The sequence below is a fragment of the Typopeltis vanoorti genome, chromosome 15 (assembly GCF_054136105.1).
Source record: "Typopeltis vanoorti isolate ZY-2024b chromosome 15, IOZ_Tvanoo_1.0, whole genome shotgun sequence".
NCBI lineage: Eukaryota > Metazoa > Arthropoda > Arachnida > Uropygi > Thelyphonidae > Typopeltis > Typopeltis vanoorti.
The window spans coordinates 81,290,166-81,310,983 of record NC_143563.1 but is presented as its reverse complement, the minus strand read 5'-3'; the positions used below and the strand labels follow the sequence as shown (position 1 = coordinate 81,310,983).

At 35.9% G+C, this 20,818-nt stretch overlaps 1 protein-coding gene across 2 annotated transcripts in view; it reads left to right on the top strand.

The window, feature by feature from the left end:
• LOC150098929 (glutamyl aminopeptidase-like) overlaps positions 1–20,818 on the top strand; it is a 354,155-nt gene that overhangs the window by 97,463 nt on the left and 235,874 nt on the right. For both annotated transcript variants that reach the window (XM_090405705.1, XM_090405704.1), the window contains exon 6: positions 11,411–11,524. In XM_090405705.1, coding sequence (XP_090261831.1) covers positions 11,411–11,524 — 114 coding nt within the window. The remainder of the gene's footprint in view (positions 1–11,410; positions 11,525–20,818) is intronic.

Sequence of the window (20,818 nt, the reverse complement as noted above, 5' to 3'; positions counted from 1 at the left end):
CCTGTACGTGCTTTCTTACTGTAGTGTGGTTGACTAAGGAACGACGCTAGCAGGCACTCTAGTGTTTGAGTGTTTACTGAGCTACTACGACATATATGTATCAAACCTAGTTTTAATGTTGAATCTACCTAATTGTTCTATTTAATTTTTTTTACATACATGCATATTTAAATTGATAAAGTACGTAATTACATACCATGTCTGATAATAGAAGTGCAGAAAAATTAACAGAACATGGTGTTAAGAAGGCGTGGAAATCAATCACACTTGAAAAAGAAGATGGAGGTGATTCGAAGAATGGAAGATGGGCAGACACGTGGTAATGTCTGTAGAAGTATGAACTTACCTTCATCGACTGTTACTACAATTATGAAAAATGCAGATAGAATAAAACAGTCTGCGCAATAATAAAACAGGCAGCACTAAATGCAAAACTACGTTATAGCAGAGGTAAACTTCATGAAAAAATGAAAAAATTATTATCATTATGGGTGGATGACTTGAATCAGAAAAACATTCCTCTGACGGAGGCTGTTATAACTGAGAAAGCAAAAACAATTTTTGAGGATCTTAAAAAGACAGATGGAGGCGAAGAAACATTTTTAGGAAGCAAAGGTTGGTTCATGAGATTTAAGTCTTGAAGTAAGTGCCACAGTGTCAAATTATGTGGTGAGGCAGCAAGTGCAGATGTTGCGGCAGTGGCTGCTTTTCCTAAAGAATTTCAAGACTGTATAGAACAAGGAAGTTATCCTCTGATCTCATTTTTAATGTTGATGAGACTGGGCTCTACTGGAAAAAATTGCCATCTCACACCTTCATTTCCTGAAGAACATTCCGCTCCAGGTTTTAAAGCTGCAAAAGATAGACTTACGCTTTTGTTGGGTGCAAATGTCTCCTGAACTTTGAAACTTAAACCAATGTTGGTGTACCATTCACAGACACCAATGCCCTTCAAGTAAAAGCCATGCTGCCAGTCTATTGGAAATGGAACAAGAAAGCGTGGGTTACACAAGACGTTTTTATAGATTGGTACACAAATTATTTTTGTCCTACCGTGCTTCGCTTCTCTAAAGAAAATGATTTGCCAGCCAAGCCATTGCTTTTCTTGGATAATGCCCCTGGACATCCTCAAAACCTTGCTGAAGTAAGAACACCATTGGATGTCAAGGTTGTTTACATGCCCCCAAACACAACATCGCTTTTGCAACAAATGGATCAGGGGATTATATTAATCTTCAAAGCCTATTACCTCAGTATAACATTTATGGAAGCATGAAGAAAACTTCTTCCAGCATTTATGCATGACTTTGGAGAATTAGAACAAGAGGAGAATGTTATTGAAGATGTTACCAAGCTTGCGCGAGAGGTGGGGTTGTACGATATTACAGCTGAAGATGTGACAGAAGTCTTAGAGAGCCATGATAAACCACTTTCCAATGAAGACTTAAAAGAATTAGCCGAACAATTAAGTCAACATCCAAAGGAGGAGAAAGAAAATGAAGTCCTCTGAGAGATATGAAAACGGCTGATTTACAGCATATCCTTGAAAGCATGGAGGCATTGACTGATGAACTCTGCGAAATGGACCACGATTGGGAATGGAGTGAGAACTTAAAAAGGAGTGTAATCGCATCTATTCGACCTTACACTGAACTCCTTAAAGAAAGAAAAAGAAAATCTAGGCAGTTAACACTGGATACTTTTTTAAAAAATTGCAGGTGATCCGAAACCAGGAACTTCAACATGGAAATATGTAATATCTTTTCGAAGTTTCATATTTTTTGTATATAATTTTTTGTTTTTTGTTATTAATAATTTTATTTTAACAAATATATATGTATCATCATCATCATCATCATCAAATTCCTGACATGTACCCTCAAGGAGTGTACAGGATATGATAGTACTACATGAAAAATTTACATCATTACTAACTTCCTATCTACAATTTTCCTCCAAATCAGCCTGTTACTTGTCAAGACTCCAACATTATTTGTATATTTGTATATTTTCTTCTTTTCATAAAAAAAACAAAAAAAAAACAAAACAAAACTGAATAAATGATGAAATTGAATGAATTAACTGTTTACACAACTCACTAGGCTTGCTTTCCTTAAATTATGCTGGGATACTGATACTATTTCTTTCCAAAATTCAAACAGTAGTTTCATTCATTACATGCAGACAAGCTTAGCATTAATCCATGAACAGATTGGTGACACCCACTGAAGTTGCAAAAATCAATGATGCTTTCACTTTATTATCATCCAGAGGTGATACCAAGGTTGAAGTAATGCAGAAGTCATATTTTTATATATGAGTTGCAACAAGGTGTCACATCTTATTATTATAATACTCTAGATTAGAGATAGCTAGTTGTTGAAAGTTTTTCCACTTGGATATAATGTAAATTAAAGATACCAAGAAATTATATACAATGATACTCCAAAGTTACGCGGGTAGGTGGGACCAATGAAAAGCGCATAAGTCGAATTCACATAACTCGGGGTATAATTTTGCATGTAATTTTTATATATAAACATGCAATTGGGACCAAAGGTTTACAAAAACATCTATATTTTTTTTTTAAGAAATATAATCATAATTGTAGTTTTTCGTACATAAAAAAAAGAAAGTTATTTCGATGTTGATGGTTTCATAAAATCTAATAGATTCATCTAACGGCATAATGTCTTTTTCTTGTCACACAAAATTTCTTCATAGGAAGCCAATGATTTTTTTATTCCTTGCCTTGTGGCTACAATTCGTTCCTCATTAGAATCTATGTCCTCCAAAATCTGTAAACCTTTCTTAATTAAGCTGAGACCGTCTGTTAATTTTGCAATTGTCATGTGCTTTTTTGGTAAAACTGGATCTGAGGTTTCGGTCTCTTCAGTAGCGAAGAGTTTCCGATATTGGAGACACCCCCAAGAATCTCTGATAATCCTTACAGCATCTAAAACATTAAACCGTTTCCAAAACTCTTTAACAGACAGTTGCTCATTTTGCCTCATAGCTTCATTCATACTTGCAAACGAATGCTGTGTGTAGTATGCTTGGAATGTTTTTCTTTTCTTGCTAGCTGTAGAAGAATCGGACTTGCTTCTTTTGGACGACATTATTATTTTTTATGTGATAAAATTTTTATCAAGAACATAACATTAAACAATTGCAAGGTTTGTAGACTATAAAAGTCGTGTATGAATGGAGACCACGTGAAACACGTCAGTGCTTGTTCACAGCATGTGCGACACTGGCGAATGCGGCTGGCACCAGAAAGATACGACTAGTGGTGAGGCATGACGGGAATACGTACATATAAGAAACCACATAACTCCAGATTCGCATAAGTCGGGGTATGACTGTACTTGGTTTAATCCTTTATCTAAGTGTAAGCAAACAAAGTTTGCGCCTGAAGTATTTTCAGGACTGGAGCAACTTGTGGTAAAGGTGGTATGACTGACTTCTGCATTACTTCAACCTTTGTATCACCTCTGGGTCTGGCTCCCACTAATGAGACCTAAATAAAGGTCGAAACCAGTCTGGGTAGTGACCCTTCCCATAATGCATTGCATTATACATGTCCACAAGGAGATGTGCTTTGCATTATGGGATACTAAGGCAAGTGATGTGAAGTCATACCACCTTTACCATGAGTTGTCCCAGTCCTGAAAATACTTAAGGAGCAAACTTTGTTTGCTTACACTTGGATAAAGCATTAAACCTAGTATATAATTTCTTGGTATCTTTAATTTATTGTATAACCAAGTGGGAAAAACTTTCAACAACTAACTATCGCTAATCCAGAGTATTATAATAATAATCTGTGGTACCTTTTGGCAACTCGTATATAAAAATATGACTTCTGCATTACTTCAACCTTGTTATCACCTCTGGGTCTGGCTCCCACTGATGAGACCTCAATAAAGGTCAAAACCGGTCTGGATAGTGACCCTTACCATAATGCATAGCATTATACATGTCTGCAAGGAGATGTGCTTTACATTATGGGATACCAAGGCAAGTGATGTGAAGTCATACCACCTTTACCATGCATTTCCCCAGTCCTGAAAATACTTCAGGTGCAAACTTTGTTTTGTTACACTTGGATAAAGGATTAAACCAACCATATAATTTCTTGGTATCTTTAATTTATAATGAAATTGTCATCACAGCACATCCACTTCAAGAATATGTTGTCAGTGCAATCAATCACGGTTATAATTTTGTCATCACTTCTAGACAAGTACCTGCTTTAGAAATCATGACCTGCATAGAATGTGTTATCTATCTCTCACAGTGGCTAACAATATTCCTTTGGAGGTGGCCAGAATTCTAACAGTATCCAAACCTCCTAAGAGCAGTATTGCACTAAAGAAATATTAAGCTTCAAATCTTGTTCAACAATAAATAAATAAATAAAAAATCTTATACCCAAAGCTGTTAATGGTAGCTCCATTATTTTTATAGGTCAAATATAGTATTGCAGAAAAATTAGCTAGATGCATCTACAGATCAGATTATATATCAGGATCCTACCATATCTCAAAAAAGTTGTCTATATTATTAAAAAAAAAATACCAAAAAGTTAAAACACTATCATGTGAAACCACTTTGGGAAACCCTATACCTGTCTCTCCCGCATTCATCTAATAGTTGATAGCAGCAATAGCCTGCCTCTGATCTTCCCAAACAATTAGCAGAATGACCCCCCCCCCCATCACCACACACATCTCTTCCACCTTTAGAAATTGTTCACTTTAAAATCTTAATTAAAAAAAAAAAAAAAAAAAAAAATCTGAACCTGAAAGATTCAGATGTTATTATCAGCCCTTTGGGCTACTAAAGGGCTGTTGATGCACAATATATAGCCTCTCACGGTCAAATCATCCCTGCCTTCCAGCAGTATAGTCTGTTTCTATAAACGGGACTCTGGCAAACCTGTTGGCAAGCATTGCCGCTGAAAAAGTATATCTTCCCTAGTTGAAGGAAATTCGAACTAGACCTCTAGGTGGTAGATGTCTTTCATCACCTGGTGAAATGCCACCATCTTGCTTATTAGAGAAGAAAGTGGCTGCAGCCATGTTCGGTTGCTAGAGCAATAGTTCTGATTCCTCTCCCCCCCCAATGACATACCAATCTCACTGTTAGGGGCTCGGACCCTTCCCCATTCGAGGATTCAGCAGTCAAGTGCTTTCACAGACAAACCACTGGTTAGTACACAGGACCAAACTAGTTAGTAACGAATCTGGAGGCTTCCCAATCAACTAACATCAAATCCTGCAACCAAGTGTTTTGCCAGTTCGTGACTGGAGGGAGACCAAATGCCATGGCTGCAGGGGAAAACTGTTCTCGTATTAACTCGGTCACACAGAGTAGACTTTGTCTCCTGTCCATGCATGGACAGGAGACTAAGTCCTCTCTGTGTGGGCAGTATGTTTGCAAGTCTGTCACCTCTTGCTGCATGCCCCACTTCCTCTTTATCTCTACCTCACCAAACATAATGAACTACAACCCAAAGAAATGTGATTTTACTACAGATCTCAAGAATTCTCCCACAAAAAAACAAACAAACAAACAAACAAAATCAACGATAAAAAAACTCTAAAAATCTAACCAAAAATATCATAAAAAGACACCAAAAATCTAACCAAAAATATCTTTAAAAAAAAAACAGAAATCCAACCAAACAACCCACCAACACTAATTTTTACAAAAATAAATTTACATGCCCACTTCACTAACATCTATGGCCTAAACAGTAATATAAATGATGTGCACCACCATTTACAGTCATCTAAACCAGTGGTCTCCAAAGTGTGGTATGCGTACCCTCTGGGGTACGCGAGTCGATACGTGGGGGTACGTCAAAAAAAGTTTTATATTGATAGGAAAAAAATTAAGTAATTAATTAAAGATAAAGAATATTACTTTCTTTCATCAATTAAACATATATCTAATATAGACAAAGACGTTATAAAGATCCTGTAAACTTAAATTTGCGAGTAGCACACATTGGGCGATTTTGCACACATAATCGTCCGTGGCAAAGCTGTCATGTTTTTTAAAACTAGGGAGTAAATCTCTTACTTCTTATAATTTGCCATTGTTTGTAGAGCATCCTAGTGTTGACAAGCCCAACTAGAGAAGGAAAATTGCTTAGTTATCCTGCTATCATGTTGGAGGCTTAATGGATTTTTTACAACACTCAAAAAGAATTAAAATAGAATTTAATACTTCCTATATTTCATACAATTAATGAAACATGCACACAAATATCAAACAATACTAAGCCCAACCACGTGGGTGACACTAAAGTCCTATCTAGGTGGAGCGCCTCTAAGGGCGGTAGTAGATGGCTTGGAGTGTAAGGTGGGACCTCTGGTGATGAGTATTTCCCAAATCTTCAGAAGCTTAATGCAACCGTATTTATTAAGATTTGGTTGGTTTTTGAGAGCTGCTGCTGCTTCTAAGAAAAGTCTCTCTTTCTTGAATTTGCTGTGGTGGAGCATGGTGGTTTTCTTCCATGATACCCTGTGGGTGGTGTCCAAATGTAAACACAACTATGGCCATTCAGGCTTGGCTGACCATGTTTTGTACACCACCCTGTGGGTGGTGTTCAGAGTGCTAACCAACACCTTTTACAGACCATCTTGAGACTCACCAAACCAACTTCACTTCCTCTTTCATTCCATCTACTTCTGTTCTTTGGAACAATCTCCCCCATTCAGCCTTCCCCATCTCAGCTGTTCAAGATGTAAACAGATTCCTCCTTTCTTCTATTCTTCTTGTCCACATATGCACTGATGTGCTATAGGTCTTGTGACCTTTCATGTGTGGATCAGATATATACAGTAAAACCCCTTTTTTACACTTTCCAGGGGACTGATGGAAAAAAGTATAAATAGCAGGAAATGTAAAAAACATTAAAGATTAAAAGATGCTTACTGCTAGTATGTGACTCTACATACTAGATTACAAAATTTAATAACTGAAAATAAATGAATTTACAATTACTTACATTTATCTATTTAAAAAAATCTTTAATTATTGATTGTTTTTGCTTTTTCTGCACTTTTATAAGTTCCGCCTCCCTCTCCATAGTGTATATGGCATTAAATGTCCCATCATCTCCTGATGCACTTGCAATATACTGCCTCAAAACAGAGATAGCTTCCATTGCTTCTTTACCAGTAGGGATGGTAGGTTCTTGATCACAGTCTTCTTCAACCACTTCTTCCTCTTCTTCACCAAGGTGGTTGGAAAGGATGTCTTCTACACTTGGTACCATTGATGTGATCACACCAGCATCAATGTCAACATAATCTTGAAATGAGGAAGACTCATCCATCACATACCAGTTGTTGGACTCTGACATATCTTCTTCCTCCTGTAGTTGTTCCTCTTCCACAAACGTAACTCCTGCCCTCTCTCTCTCTCTCTCCTTTAAAACACAATGTTTTACTTGGCAGAATGTTATAAAAAAACCCAGTTTCATCAACATTGAAAATATTTTTCAGTTCGTAGTCCTGAATAATAGTCTTCAGTTCATGTTTCCACTGGTTTACAGTTTCCCCTGCAACACTATTACTTTGACGTAATAGTGTTGCAGAGGAAACTGTAAAAGCAACACTATTATTTTGAATCCACACACTTGATTATACACAATATTGTGACGAGTCTTGAAACGATCAATCCATCCATTTGACGCAGTAAAACCATTAATTCCCAACCTCGCAGCAAATTCAAGGCTTTCGCTTGGAGTATAGTACCATCAACTGGAATACCCGATGCTGTCATAGAAACAAATCACTCCGCCACAAGTTTATCCAATTCATCGTATGTCTGATATATTTTCCTTTTTTTGACATAGCGCCAGATTGCCTTGAATTGAGTTCACTGCTTGACCTGTTTTTTACTATTGTGTTCAAAGCGGACACAGAGAGTCCAAGATCTTTTGCTAATTGCACACGTGTTCTGGAATGCCAATCTACACTTCGCAGAATTGCCATCTTTTCTTCTACCAAAATACATTTTCTGTCTTTTTTTCCCCATGTTACTAACACGAATCATCTACCACGGCAACTTGAAAGCAACTATCACACGGTAAATTACGTAGCAGAAATTCTGCAATATACCATGTGCTTCTGAATTGCAACTACGAACACCAGCACTGCAAGCTAGTTCACGAACTGTGGTTTATTCACTGTTATTTAATATTCATGAGTAACAACTATTACTTGGTAGAAGTGTGAATGTGATTTCACAATTTGTGTATGATCCTTGTTCACAATTTCAATACAGCACTGTGAATGTGAAATCACATCACAACACGTTACAGGTTGCATGAGCTACTGACAGTTTAAAATTACTGACATGAAAACTTCACGCTATCAATTCATATTGTGATTGAAAAATCACGGTATCGCTCATCAATGCTGCAAGCATGCAAGTCGCCATGATGGTGGAAACGAAACTACAGCTGAAAGCAACGGCATCTGGGAACAGAAATGTGCAGATTTCCGCAGAAATCGATTCGAAAATTAGTGTCGCCACCTGAGAAAAAACCGCAAATCATGGGAAATAATGTCCACATCAAGTTGTTAATGGTGAGAAAACAATATATCATAAGAATAGGCCTTAAGACGGGACCAACGAAAAATGATGTAAATTGTGGGAACATAAAAACGGGGTTTTACATATATGTGTGTGTGTATATATAAAAGGTTGATATTTCTTCATTTTTTACCAATGCCATTTACAGAGACCCTTGACCTTATTAAGCCATATTTCCATTCTAACATATTTGAATTATTTAAATTCACTATAACCTGAAATAAACTGAATAGTCCCTCCCCCGAGCAATTTCCATATGAAATTTCTAGTAAAACTAAGCACTCAATTCAGCTACATAAATTATGTGTTTGCTATTTGGCCTCATGACCTATACACGTTTGTAGTGCATATAAACAGCCAACATCCAAAAATACACTATAGAAACAGAAACTAACAATGGCCGTCCCTTCCTAAATGCCCTATAGTGCTACATGACTATCAAATGGTTCATTTTTTTCTATTTATAGGAAACCCACGCACATGCACGCATCAGTACTTAGATAAGCAAATGCACTATCACTCATCTCAACAGCATTGCATCCTCAAAACACTTAGACAAAGAGACGGGGCTATTTGTTCTAATGACACAGTCCCTATAAAATAGACAAAATACTGCATGCCCCACTCCTGCATGCAGCAGTACACAAGATTACAGCAAACCTATTCCCATTCCTTATGTTCTTTGGATGATAGCTAAAATTCTCCGTAGATGTATAATCTCCCTGCCACTTTAAAACCATACATCCAGCTAGCAATTTACAAGGGTGGTCTGAAAAGTTCTCAGCCTCGACCATAGATGGCAACCCTATTGGCAAGATTTTTTTTTTTCTAAGTTCATACACCTGTCATAAGCATCCATGTGAAATTGCAAGTTATTCTATCAAGTAGTTTGTTTTATACAGCTGTCTGAAAGAAAAACGAACAAGAGCATGTTCAAATAAGATCAATTTCTGGTTATATATCTGAAGATTCTGTATTGGTTTCAGATAGTGAGGATGATGTAGTAAGTATTAGTATGGGTAACAATGTTATGCCTATTATTATCCCTGTGAGCAATGATGATAGTGATGAAGATGGTGTTGATAGACAACTCAGTGAAAATGAAGATGATTCCATGGACAGTGAAATGAATGATGACAGTTCTGACTGGAACAAAGTTTCTTGCTGCTCTACTCGGCCTCCCTCCTGGACTGGGAACTTCCTATGAACCTCTTAGTTATTTTAGGCAGTTATTGGACACTGACATTTAGAAAATACAGCATACCAAGCATACAGTGAAATGAATGATGACAGTTCTGACTCGAAGAAAGGTACTTGGCCTCACTCCTGGACCAGGAACTCTCCGTGAACCTGTTAGTTATTTTAGGTAGTTATTTGACACTGACATTTTAGAAAATACAGCATATCAAACAAATGTATATGCAATACAAAAAGATGCAACCAAACCAATGAACGCTGATAAGAATTAAATCAAACAATTTTTTGGATGCTGTGTATGCATGTCAGTTTATGGAATTCCAACATTCTGGATGTTGAAATTCCATAAACTGACATATAGTTCTGACTCGGGTCAGAACTGCCCAGTGTGACTTCCAAGTCACAGACCTATTTTGGAAAAATTAAAAGTTAGAAATATAAAATTTCACCATATACGTGTTCAGTAGTTCAGTATTAAACTATCCGTAAGCATATGTAATTTTTTTAATCACAATAATTAATTCGGGCAATAGAGGGTTAAGTAAGACTGGACTTGCTTATATCTAATAAGACTGGATATGATCTAACATGTTGATTTCAAGATGTTTGATCTGAATTACTATGTTCATAAGAGAAGAGGAGATATACGAGGGTGGTCTGAAAAGTTCTTGACCTAACAATGAAAAAACAAATTTATAATTTCAAAATTATTTTTATTTTTCAACATAATCTCCCTTAAAACTAATACATTTATTCCAGCGATGCTTCAGCACCATTAAACTGTGTTTAATTGTTTCTCTGTGCTGTCTTCATTCCATTAAACCAAATAGTGACTTCAAAAATTCCTTGGAGCTGAGTCTGAGTGCTGTGATCTCTGTAATAATGAAAATAAGTCCTTCAGATCTGATAGCACATATTGTTGTAAGATATATCCAGTATAATGAATATTCTTGGAATATTTGTGAAGACTTAAAAGCATTTTCAAGTCTTCTTGGTTTACAATAAATAGACTATACGAACTTATCTTATGATATACAAGAAAGAATATTTTTTAAAAATGTTTATGACAAATGTTTACAAACAAAGTTTGTGCCTGAAGTATCTTCATGAGTGGTCTACTTTTATACTAGACTTCACATCAGTTGCCCATGTAAAGCACATAGTGTACAGCACGCTCTATTGTGGCCTTATACAAGGGAACCATAACCTCTGTTTCTGTACGTTAAGGTCCTCTGCATCATTGCTATAAACATGTGATGACTTTGCAACTTGTGTGAGATGATTTCTGAACTTAGATCCTTGTTCGCCACCATTCCAAGGTTTCTTGTCTCCTCAGTCTTCTCCAAAATTTTCCTGCCAAATGTATTCTTATGATGTTTTTTAAAATAATTTTCTCAGTATAGAATAGCCTGTGTATTTCTCCTTGTCATTGTATCTAATATTAATTCTTGAAATTAATGAACTTTCTTTTGCTCCATTCATTTTAGGTAGGCAGACATTATGATATTGGATAAGATGTTTTGTATTAATGATATTTAGATGAGTTAATTTAAGTTAAAATTGAATGAATTATTTTGCATGTGGTTTAAATTTTCAGTGGTTTGGCAATCTTGTAACCATGCATTGGTGGAATGATTTATGGCTGAATGAGGGTTTTGCTACTTTTATGGAATATCTAGGTGCAGATCATGTAAAGCCTGAATGGAATATGGTAAGTGGATATTTAGCTAGATAATTTCCTGGCAGTTAGATAGGGCTAAATTGCCTTGCCTACCTCCCTATTTACGGGAATGAAAAGGCGTTAGCTGATTTTTTTTTTTTTTTTTGAATTTCCTGGCATTCTCTTCAAAGGAAATGTAAAATTTAAGGTTCATTGTGGTATGTTTACTTAGACTACTGTAATTTGTCTATAGGATAATCAAACGTTTTTGCAACTTCATTATCTATATATTATAGATAATGAAGCTACCTTCATTATTAGTACAAGCATCGCATCAAATTTTAGAAATGTAGCCTATATTGATTTTGCTATAGAGGGTACCCCAGGAGAAATATATCATGCATTGAAGGGTTGATTGAGTGATTTTAAGCAAAATAAAATAAAATAATCTTTATATTAACATAGCCCCAAAAATGTAGCAATTGTAAAAACATAAGTTACACAATATTTTCATACCAAATTAAATTTGTCTTAAATTGAAAAATCAATTATTTAAAGAACTGAACATCATAAATCTGTTCTAATAGTTAACCAAAGGGTCTGCCTTCAACTTATATACACTATTATACTTGTAATAATACTTGTTTTCTCTGTTGGTCATTTTCAGTGTATTCTGCAGTATCCAAAATCTGAATGGTGCTATCCTGTTATTTTAACTTTTTGCATATACACTTATATTTTTTTTGTGACTCTAAGCACAGTAGTCTAAATGATTACAGTCTGAATATCTAATCCATTTAGCCTAGGATAGGTATCCTCTTGAATCCATTAGTTGGGATGGTGATAACTTATCTGATTGGAAAGAAATGTGGTGGAGCTGCATTATGATGAAAATATATATGTATCATGCCAATAAAGAACATACTCCCAAAAGGTCCTGTAGCTTATATGGACCTGACTTTGTCCACAAAACATTGTATGAAATATATTGGAGATTTTGAATAAATGCTATATAATTTTGTTACATGTATAAGCTGTGAAACTTACTTTAAAATGGTCCTGTAGGTCATTTTACAAAAAAAAAAAATTAAGCCCCCCCCCCTGAAAATATCATTGAACATGTATAGTCCAATTAATTGGTTCTCAACAAGTTCATACAATACATTTAGTCAAAACAAGAATTGGAAAATCATTTGTTATTATCATAATCATCAGCCTCTACGGAGTCAAGAAACTCATTGTGGGAGGTCTCACTCTTATATGCACAGCTCATCATACCTTGACTTAAATACATTCACTGCCTCTACACTCCCACACTTTCAGGCGATGCATTCCAATCACCCACACTCCATGCAAAAATCTACCTCCTTGCTCACATTCTCTTTATACAGCTTCTAGAGATGGTCTTTTGTTCTCCCTCCTGTCTCCAGTTATTCTATGACAAAGCTCATGCATATTAATCTGGTAATTACCCCTTGACAACTTATGCATCTCAATCATGTCCCCCCCCCTTTCTATCCACTAGGTTCTGCAATTTGCATTCTCTCAATCTGTCCTTATACTGCATTCCATAGACCATAAACTGACTTAGTCAATCATCTTTGAACTCTCTTCAACAACTCATCATCCTTTTGAAAACCCGCTAACCAAATCTGTGCACAGTAATCCACATGCATTCTGATCAAAGATTTATAAAATGAAATCATAACATCCTTACTGCTACTTGTCAGTATTCTCTCCATCATTGCCATAATCCAGTCTGCTGTCCTCACAATTTTAGCAAAATGTCCCTGAAATTTCAGGTCCCTATCCATCATCATTCCTAGATCTTTAATCTCCTCCACCTCCTCTAAGATATCACCCACCAATCTTATACTCTGCATCCCATCTTTACTTCCCAAATTTTAAAACCCTACACTCTGCTACATTGAACTGATATTCACCCACACACACTTGCCTATTCATTCATTCTATTCAAGTTCTCTTGCAAGGCTACCACATCTGTTCTGCTCCTCATAGTTCTCCCCAACTTTGCATCATCTGCAAACAACTGTACATCATCACCAGTCAAGCCCTTCTCAATGTTATTTACATAGAAATTAAATAATGTTTCCAAAACAGACCCATGAAGCATACCACTGGTGACTTTCCTCTTTTAGGATATCACTCCCCTATTCACAACCTACTGATACCTATCAGACAGCCAATCTCCAATCTAATGCACTAATCTGCCATCCAACTCCATCTGTTCCAATTTAATTATCATCTTGTCGTGTGGCAATCTATCAAAGTCCTTTACAAAATCTAAATATACTAGTGTGTGTACGCACCTCTCCAATGCATTTGTCACCTTGTTATTATAAGCAAGCAGATTGCCGTCCATCAAAGAGAATTCTGCTGTTATCAACCCAGTTCTGAATCCTGGTCCTCACTAGCTTCACTAACACTTTCATCACAACTCCAGACAAGCAGATTGGCTTATAATTTGAGTTTTGGCTGTTTCAAATTTCAAGTAGTGAAAAATCCTCATGTGTTGCATGAGGTTTTTTCACTACTTAGTAAATACCCATTGCAATTCTTATTCATACATTCTATAGTAGTGAATCTCGTGGTACTCATACTACAAGTGATAAGTGGAAGGTTTTAGTTGATATGTGGCAAAAATACATCACTAAATTCAAAAGCTATGACATTTTCCAAGAAAAACTTTTCGAGCTGGCTTCGGGTGGATTCCTGAAAACTACATATGAACATATAACTACTCATTCTTGTTGAGCATTAATTCTGAATATCAGGCATTGTCAGACAAAGCATTGAAATATAATATACCTTCTGCCTTTCTTAACAAAAGGTTAAAGGTTTTATATGTGCAAGTTTGAATTCTCTACACTTGTTAATATTGAACAAAAAACATATTAAGCTTACAGCTATTGAACCCAGTATCCAATTTTATTGTTTGGTCATAAGCAGTTCCATTCCTCACATCATTAATAATTTGTTTTGTATTCCGATTGTACTTTTCTGTAGCTATGATTTTCATATTATCTTCCTCTAGGATGGTGGTATACAACTACTATGAGTTTGGGAATCATTGATCTAGAGTAAATATCTCTTCATCAGTGAATAAAGTATATCTCTGAACATCAGGAATTTGGAACAACCAAAGCTCACTTATAATTACACCTTCCATTGCTGTTTTTACAAATATTATAGATGTAAATACACTTGATTTAGCAACTTCTAAACAGCTGTTTTAGGAACTCAAGATGTGTATTCGTTGATTATGTTTTCCATGATTGTATTGTATTTTATTTATTTTCAATTTAGTTATTATTATTACATTCAAATACAGTAACAAATGATTCACTGTCCTGTTACAGTCATTGTTGTACTTAATATAAATTTGTCAGTTAGAGATCATACAGTGGGAAATACTTGTATTTCTGAACAGCAGGTCACATTTTCATTAGGAAACATGTAAATGAAACAAATGCTTAATTCTTGTTTGAAAACTAAACAGCATTTTTCATTAAAGGCACATATTAAAACATGGTCACTCAAATAAACACACATCAGAACATCTGTAAAACTTCAAGAATGCTTTTCTTGTTAGTATATACTTCTCCTAATAGAGAAGTATAGTACTAATAGTTTTTTTTGGAATTGAAAAAAAAAAAAAAAAAAACTATTAGCACTATACTTCTCTACCAGAGAGATCAAATCTACTTGTCAGAACATGTTAAAGATATAGAAAGGAAGAGAAAGAACATCCAGAGTATGATATCATATGACAAATGAAGGTCATCCTATTCTTGTAGTATGCCAGAAAACAGATATGACGTATACAGACCACAACTGTTTTGTCAGAAAATTCAAGGAAGCTTTGGAAATGCTCTGCACCCCTATCATCATCGTCATCATTGTTTATTCACATATGAATAGCAAAATATATACAGAAATATGCATATAACAACAACTCATAGAGATAGTCTATTAAATGAAAGTGAGCCCAGTTGCTCTGCTTTGTGCCAAATGGTAAATGTCATGGTTCATGAGCCTTATCTTCAACAAGAACTTTACTTATGTATTTCCCAAACTGTTTTCTTGGTCTCCCTCTGTGCCCATTAATTGGTGTAAAAGAGCAAGAGCATTGAATGTAAGTGAAGGTGGATGTCTAAGCTACTGTCTAATGACCTCAGCTGAATTTTCTGATTTTTTTCTATTAGATTCTGTGCTGGCTTTCTTCAAGAATGATGAGTATTAGGAATGCAAGCTTGCCATGTGTATCCAAGTATTGATCGAAGGCATGTTGTCCTAAAGCTGTTGATGATATTAACTGTTTATTGAGTAGTGATGTTCCATGTCTGGGAACCATATGTAAATAGGGCTTGACTAGTAGTTTTGTGTGGATGAATTTTAGCATTTGTGGCGATGAGATTGGATTTACAGCTATTAGGCTTTTATGAAATTGATGAACTTCACTGTGTTAGAGTATCAATGTAGGAACGAAGTATTGAAAATCATTTACTTCAAGAGCATGGCTTTTTAACTGAATATTTCTGTATATTCTGTTTTTAGGACTTTAGTTTTACTATTGTTGACTACCAACCCAATTAGTGCTGCATTTTTACATAAATTATCTAGGTTGTTTTAGCTGTCTGAATGTTAGTCAATCAGCACAACATTGTCTTGGGCAGGTTTGTCCTGCCAAATCTTTAAGAGTTATTTCTTACCCATTTCCTGTGAGTCTTACATAGTCAAGGATAATAATGAAAAAGATATAGTGCCAAAGAGTTTCTGTGAAGAACTCCAGTGGAAATAGGAAAGTTCTCAGTCATCTCTCCATTAAACATTACTCCTGCATGATAATTCTGGTACAGATCTGCTAACCTCTTTATTTTCAAGGGTATTCCATAATAATTGGGAATTTTGTACATCCTTTGTCTATTGATTGAATTGAAGGCTTTCGTGAAATCTCTGAAATATAAAATTAAAGGAAGGTTATCTCTTGCTCTTAGCAAGCTTGTAAAGCAATGGATTTGTCCAACAGTGTCTTTAGTTTTTCATGAAATCTGCTTGATTTTTGAGCAGAACAGGTGTTATATATGGTTCAGTTTGTTTTAGAAGCATTTTGTTATAGCTCTACTTTAATGTGCTAAGAATTCCTCTAATTTTCTGGATTAGAATTTTTATTCATGTTTTAAAGTAAAGAGAATTTTTAATAAATGAGGAGAGTTGCATGTGGTGGCGGTGGAAAGATGATTTGGATAAATGTTTGGCCAATTTAGTTTTTGAGACTGTTGCAGTTTTGAGATTAACTTGCAGTTAATTATTGGATAAAAGTGAGATATTAGGTTTGTGAATTTTAGGGACCACCACATAATCTGAGATAATTGACATGATAAGGTTTTAGCATTTTGATAATTTCTTTGGTCCAAGATATAACTTTTTAAATAATTTACATAGTTTTTCCTTTGAGATTTGATTGGATCCCAATCTATAATCTGCTCTGTACAGAAGTCTTTTTAAGGAGATTGCTCATTTTTCTGTTATACTCCATAATGTAATCCATAAGAACAATTGCATTTCCCTTATCAGCTTTGGTTATAATAATTTTTTTGTATAACTTTTTTTAGTGCTAATATTTCTTTGGCTGGAATGTTGCTTTTGTGAGTTTTGGATTTTGTCAGAATTCCAGTGACTTCCAAACACATGTTGTTTGCCATATTATAGATTATAGATAACATGTTCTGCGCTGGTTGTTATTTTCAAAACTGGTGCTTCTTAGGAGTGATTGCAAAATTATGACCTTGACTAAGCATGTTGTGTCTTCTGAGAGTGGCTGTGAAAATAAATTCACTAAATCTTGCTGCTGCCATCACTGTGTTATAGGTGCCATATGAAATTCTAAATCCATAACTACGGTCAGCTCTGCAATTGTATCACCTGTAGAGTTTGAAAATGTTCAGAACTGTCACTTAAATAAATATGAGGCTCTCCAGCAGCAAATCATTTTCAGACTGCAGTTGCATCAATATTGCATAGCAGTGTCCTTGGGATTCAAACCCAAGAAGATCTTTTCAACCAATCTAGGATGCAGAAAAGTAATAAAGATTGATGCAGGCTATGCAAGAAGGATCATTGATTAGCTGAATTACCCACTTTTGGCAGTTGTAAAAATAATCAAAATTTATGATTATAAATCTTTTAACACGTGTTTTTGCATGTTGGAATTCTTATAGTTTTTCGTTTTGTGACTATGCTATTGGCAATTATAGGGAGTCTCCATAGTTCTGTTGGTATTGATTATGTTCTTTGACTGACAAGACCTAAGTTGGAATCCCATAAAAGATTTGAAATACTTTTTTAACTAAGAGTGAGTTAGCTATTCTCATGCAGAGGTGGAAGAGGCCCCCCCCCCCTTCCTCCTGAAAAACTCAGGTTCTTTCAACCCACAAAGTAGGCAAACTGGTCAGAAGAACACACATTTCTGCAATCAGCATAATAGACTTGTCTCATGGCCTTAGCTTCTTTAGCCATAATTCCAGACACCTGATTAGAGAATGATATGTATTAGGTGTTTCAGATTAAATTATACTTAGAGTTTCAATGTACAGTCAATTATAGAAAACTCATAAACCACAGAATTAGTTTATTGTGGATAGTTTGCTATAGCAAATTTTTTTATCATAGCACTGCAGCTTTGGTTAGGACTTATTAGTATGTTAAGTATAGTCTCTGGGAAAAATCCCATGTTACGCCTATTAAACACTATTATTGTAATTACGGCTATTATAGCCTGTTTTTGTTTAGGAGTGTCCCTTATTTAAATACATTGGCTATCAATACTCAAGAGGGGTATATATATTTAGGGCATTATTGGTGAGTATAGAAGGCAATTAAGGTAGAATAAAAGAGGTGGAAAAATTTGGTACATACCTTTTTTTGATTCTACGATGTCTTCCACTTCCATGGTCTCGCTGAAGGTTGTTTACAAGCGGGGGGGGGGGGTATGTTTAGACGTGGGAAAATAAGTTTGGATAACCCGGGTTAATATTAATAATATATATATAAATGTATACATATATTATTTTGAATTAGGGTGCATTTTTGTGGGGGGGGGAAGGGGAGGAAGGATAAAACTATTGTGGAAACTGGGGCAGGGTTAACAGGGTGTGGAATCATTTCGGTCGTGTGACCATCTTCGGAACTTTGTTGGAACTGAGTGTAGGGCTACAACTGCCAAATAAGGACATTAGTTGTCGCTACATGGCCGGAGGCGTGGCTTAAATTGTAGGTTCTGGATCGTCCAACATTTGGAAATTAGGTAGGGGCGGGGGACATTGATAGAATTTGTATGTTCTAGCAAGCAAGTGTGGAAGAAGTCTGCTGTCCTGGTTATCTGAGTGGTTAGCAAATCCACTGTTGAACCAACAGATAGGTTTGACTCCTTCCTGCGTTGAGTATGGATGATCTTTGTGGCAATTCTTAAGTGGGAGATGAATTTCATCACTCAGTGCAAGACCACCATGCTTACTGGAAAGCACATTAGCTTTTTCCATCTAATCCTGTTGAAGGGATGTCCAGAGTGTGGTCTTCCTGTCTGTCTGTCTGTCCATAGTAGACCAAGTCACAGTCTCATGGAACTTCACACATGTCAGGATATGCCAGTGGATGGAGTTTATCCTTAGAAGAGCTGATCAGATTTGCATCACATTCAGACTACATGTTAAATTAGTAGCTCTGATCTGCTCTCCTAAGGAAAAACTCCATATCCTGGAGTGTATGAAGTTACATGTGACTGTGATTTGGCCTATGGACAGACAGGAAAATATGCTAACATCCACCTTGAAGAACGTAAAAAAATACATTTGCTACCATTATTATGGCAAGTCTGGACTGGAAGGCCATGCTTTGGACATCCCTTCGCACAGGATTAGATGGAAGGAAATGGATGTGCTTTGTAGAAGTTGTTACAGGTCAGAAAGGTGATTTTTAGAGTCAGCCATGGCTATGAAGCATTCTCCTAACCTGAACAAGTATGGTGGCATTAATTTGCCAACTGTTATCTTTAGATCAACTCCTACATAGCTGTAACACTTCTTTTGTAAACATTAAAGGACACCAAATTAGGACTTTAGATCTTTTGTCCATTACAATTTGAATTGTTTCACTTACTCGTTGCATGTTAACTATAGCATGTAATTTGCTCTGAAGATGTCAGTTTGAAATCCAGCAAAATATAAGCCAGTTAATGAATATCTTTTTATTTCGTTGAGCATAATTTAGTTGGTTTGATGTTGTAATACCATTAAAATAGGTTATAAATAAAGTTCAACACCTAAGCTTGTCTATTAGATTAATGTACTATAAATTAACAATCTGTTATTATTATGTATGCTCATCCAGGCAGTAAAAGGACTCACTGGGGAGGGATGTTATGATTACTCTCATATTTAAAGACGTCACTGCACTCACAACATTGAACAGTTGCAAATTCCATACACTCATCACTAGCCATGAGAAGGATTGAGATCTTGTGTTTCTTGACCACATCCATCAGATTGTAGCAGTGACCTGAAGTTTTTCCGCCAGCCATTAGCTGCAATATCTCTTATATTTATATGTAATATCCCTACTAACTTATGTTTCCATCATACTCCTCTCATATTACTCATGCCCATGTTACCACAACCATTGATGATTTCAACTCTGGTTGAATTTAAGTCCTGCAATCATTTTTAAGATGCCCCCACCCTTCTTATCTTGCCTATCCTCCCTGAATGCACTGAACCTGTCTTCTTTTCCAGTGATAACTATCTCTTCTATCAGCCAGATCTTATTGAAGCCAATAATTTTTTGTTCCACTATGTCTACCAATTCTAAGAACTCCTTATCTTTATTCCTGATGTTTCTTTCATTAGTGTATATGCATGTATCAGAATACTCTTATCCAGTTCAGACAGGTTGGAGTTATTCCTCAGCCAATTTTCCCCCTCCACTCTCTGTTTCCACCACACACACACACACACACACACACACACACACACACACACACACTTTTTTTATCTTGACAAAACTATGCTCTGCATTTCCTGGAGTCATGCCCAACAAACTGGTGTTCTCTCTCTCTCATTACACTCAAAATTTCACGCATCTATGCTCTCACACAACTACTCAGACATTATCTAGTTTCCCCTTACAGATCACATTAACTATTGTGCCAGACAATAGTTGTTCCACATGCCTGACACTAAAACATTCACATGCCATCCACCTTGCAAGTACAATTTCTTTTGACCATTAAAGTAGCCTCATATATCAGCATACTGCAACCATTTTTTC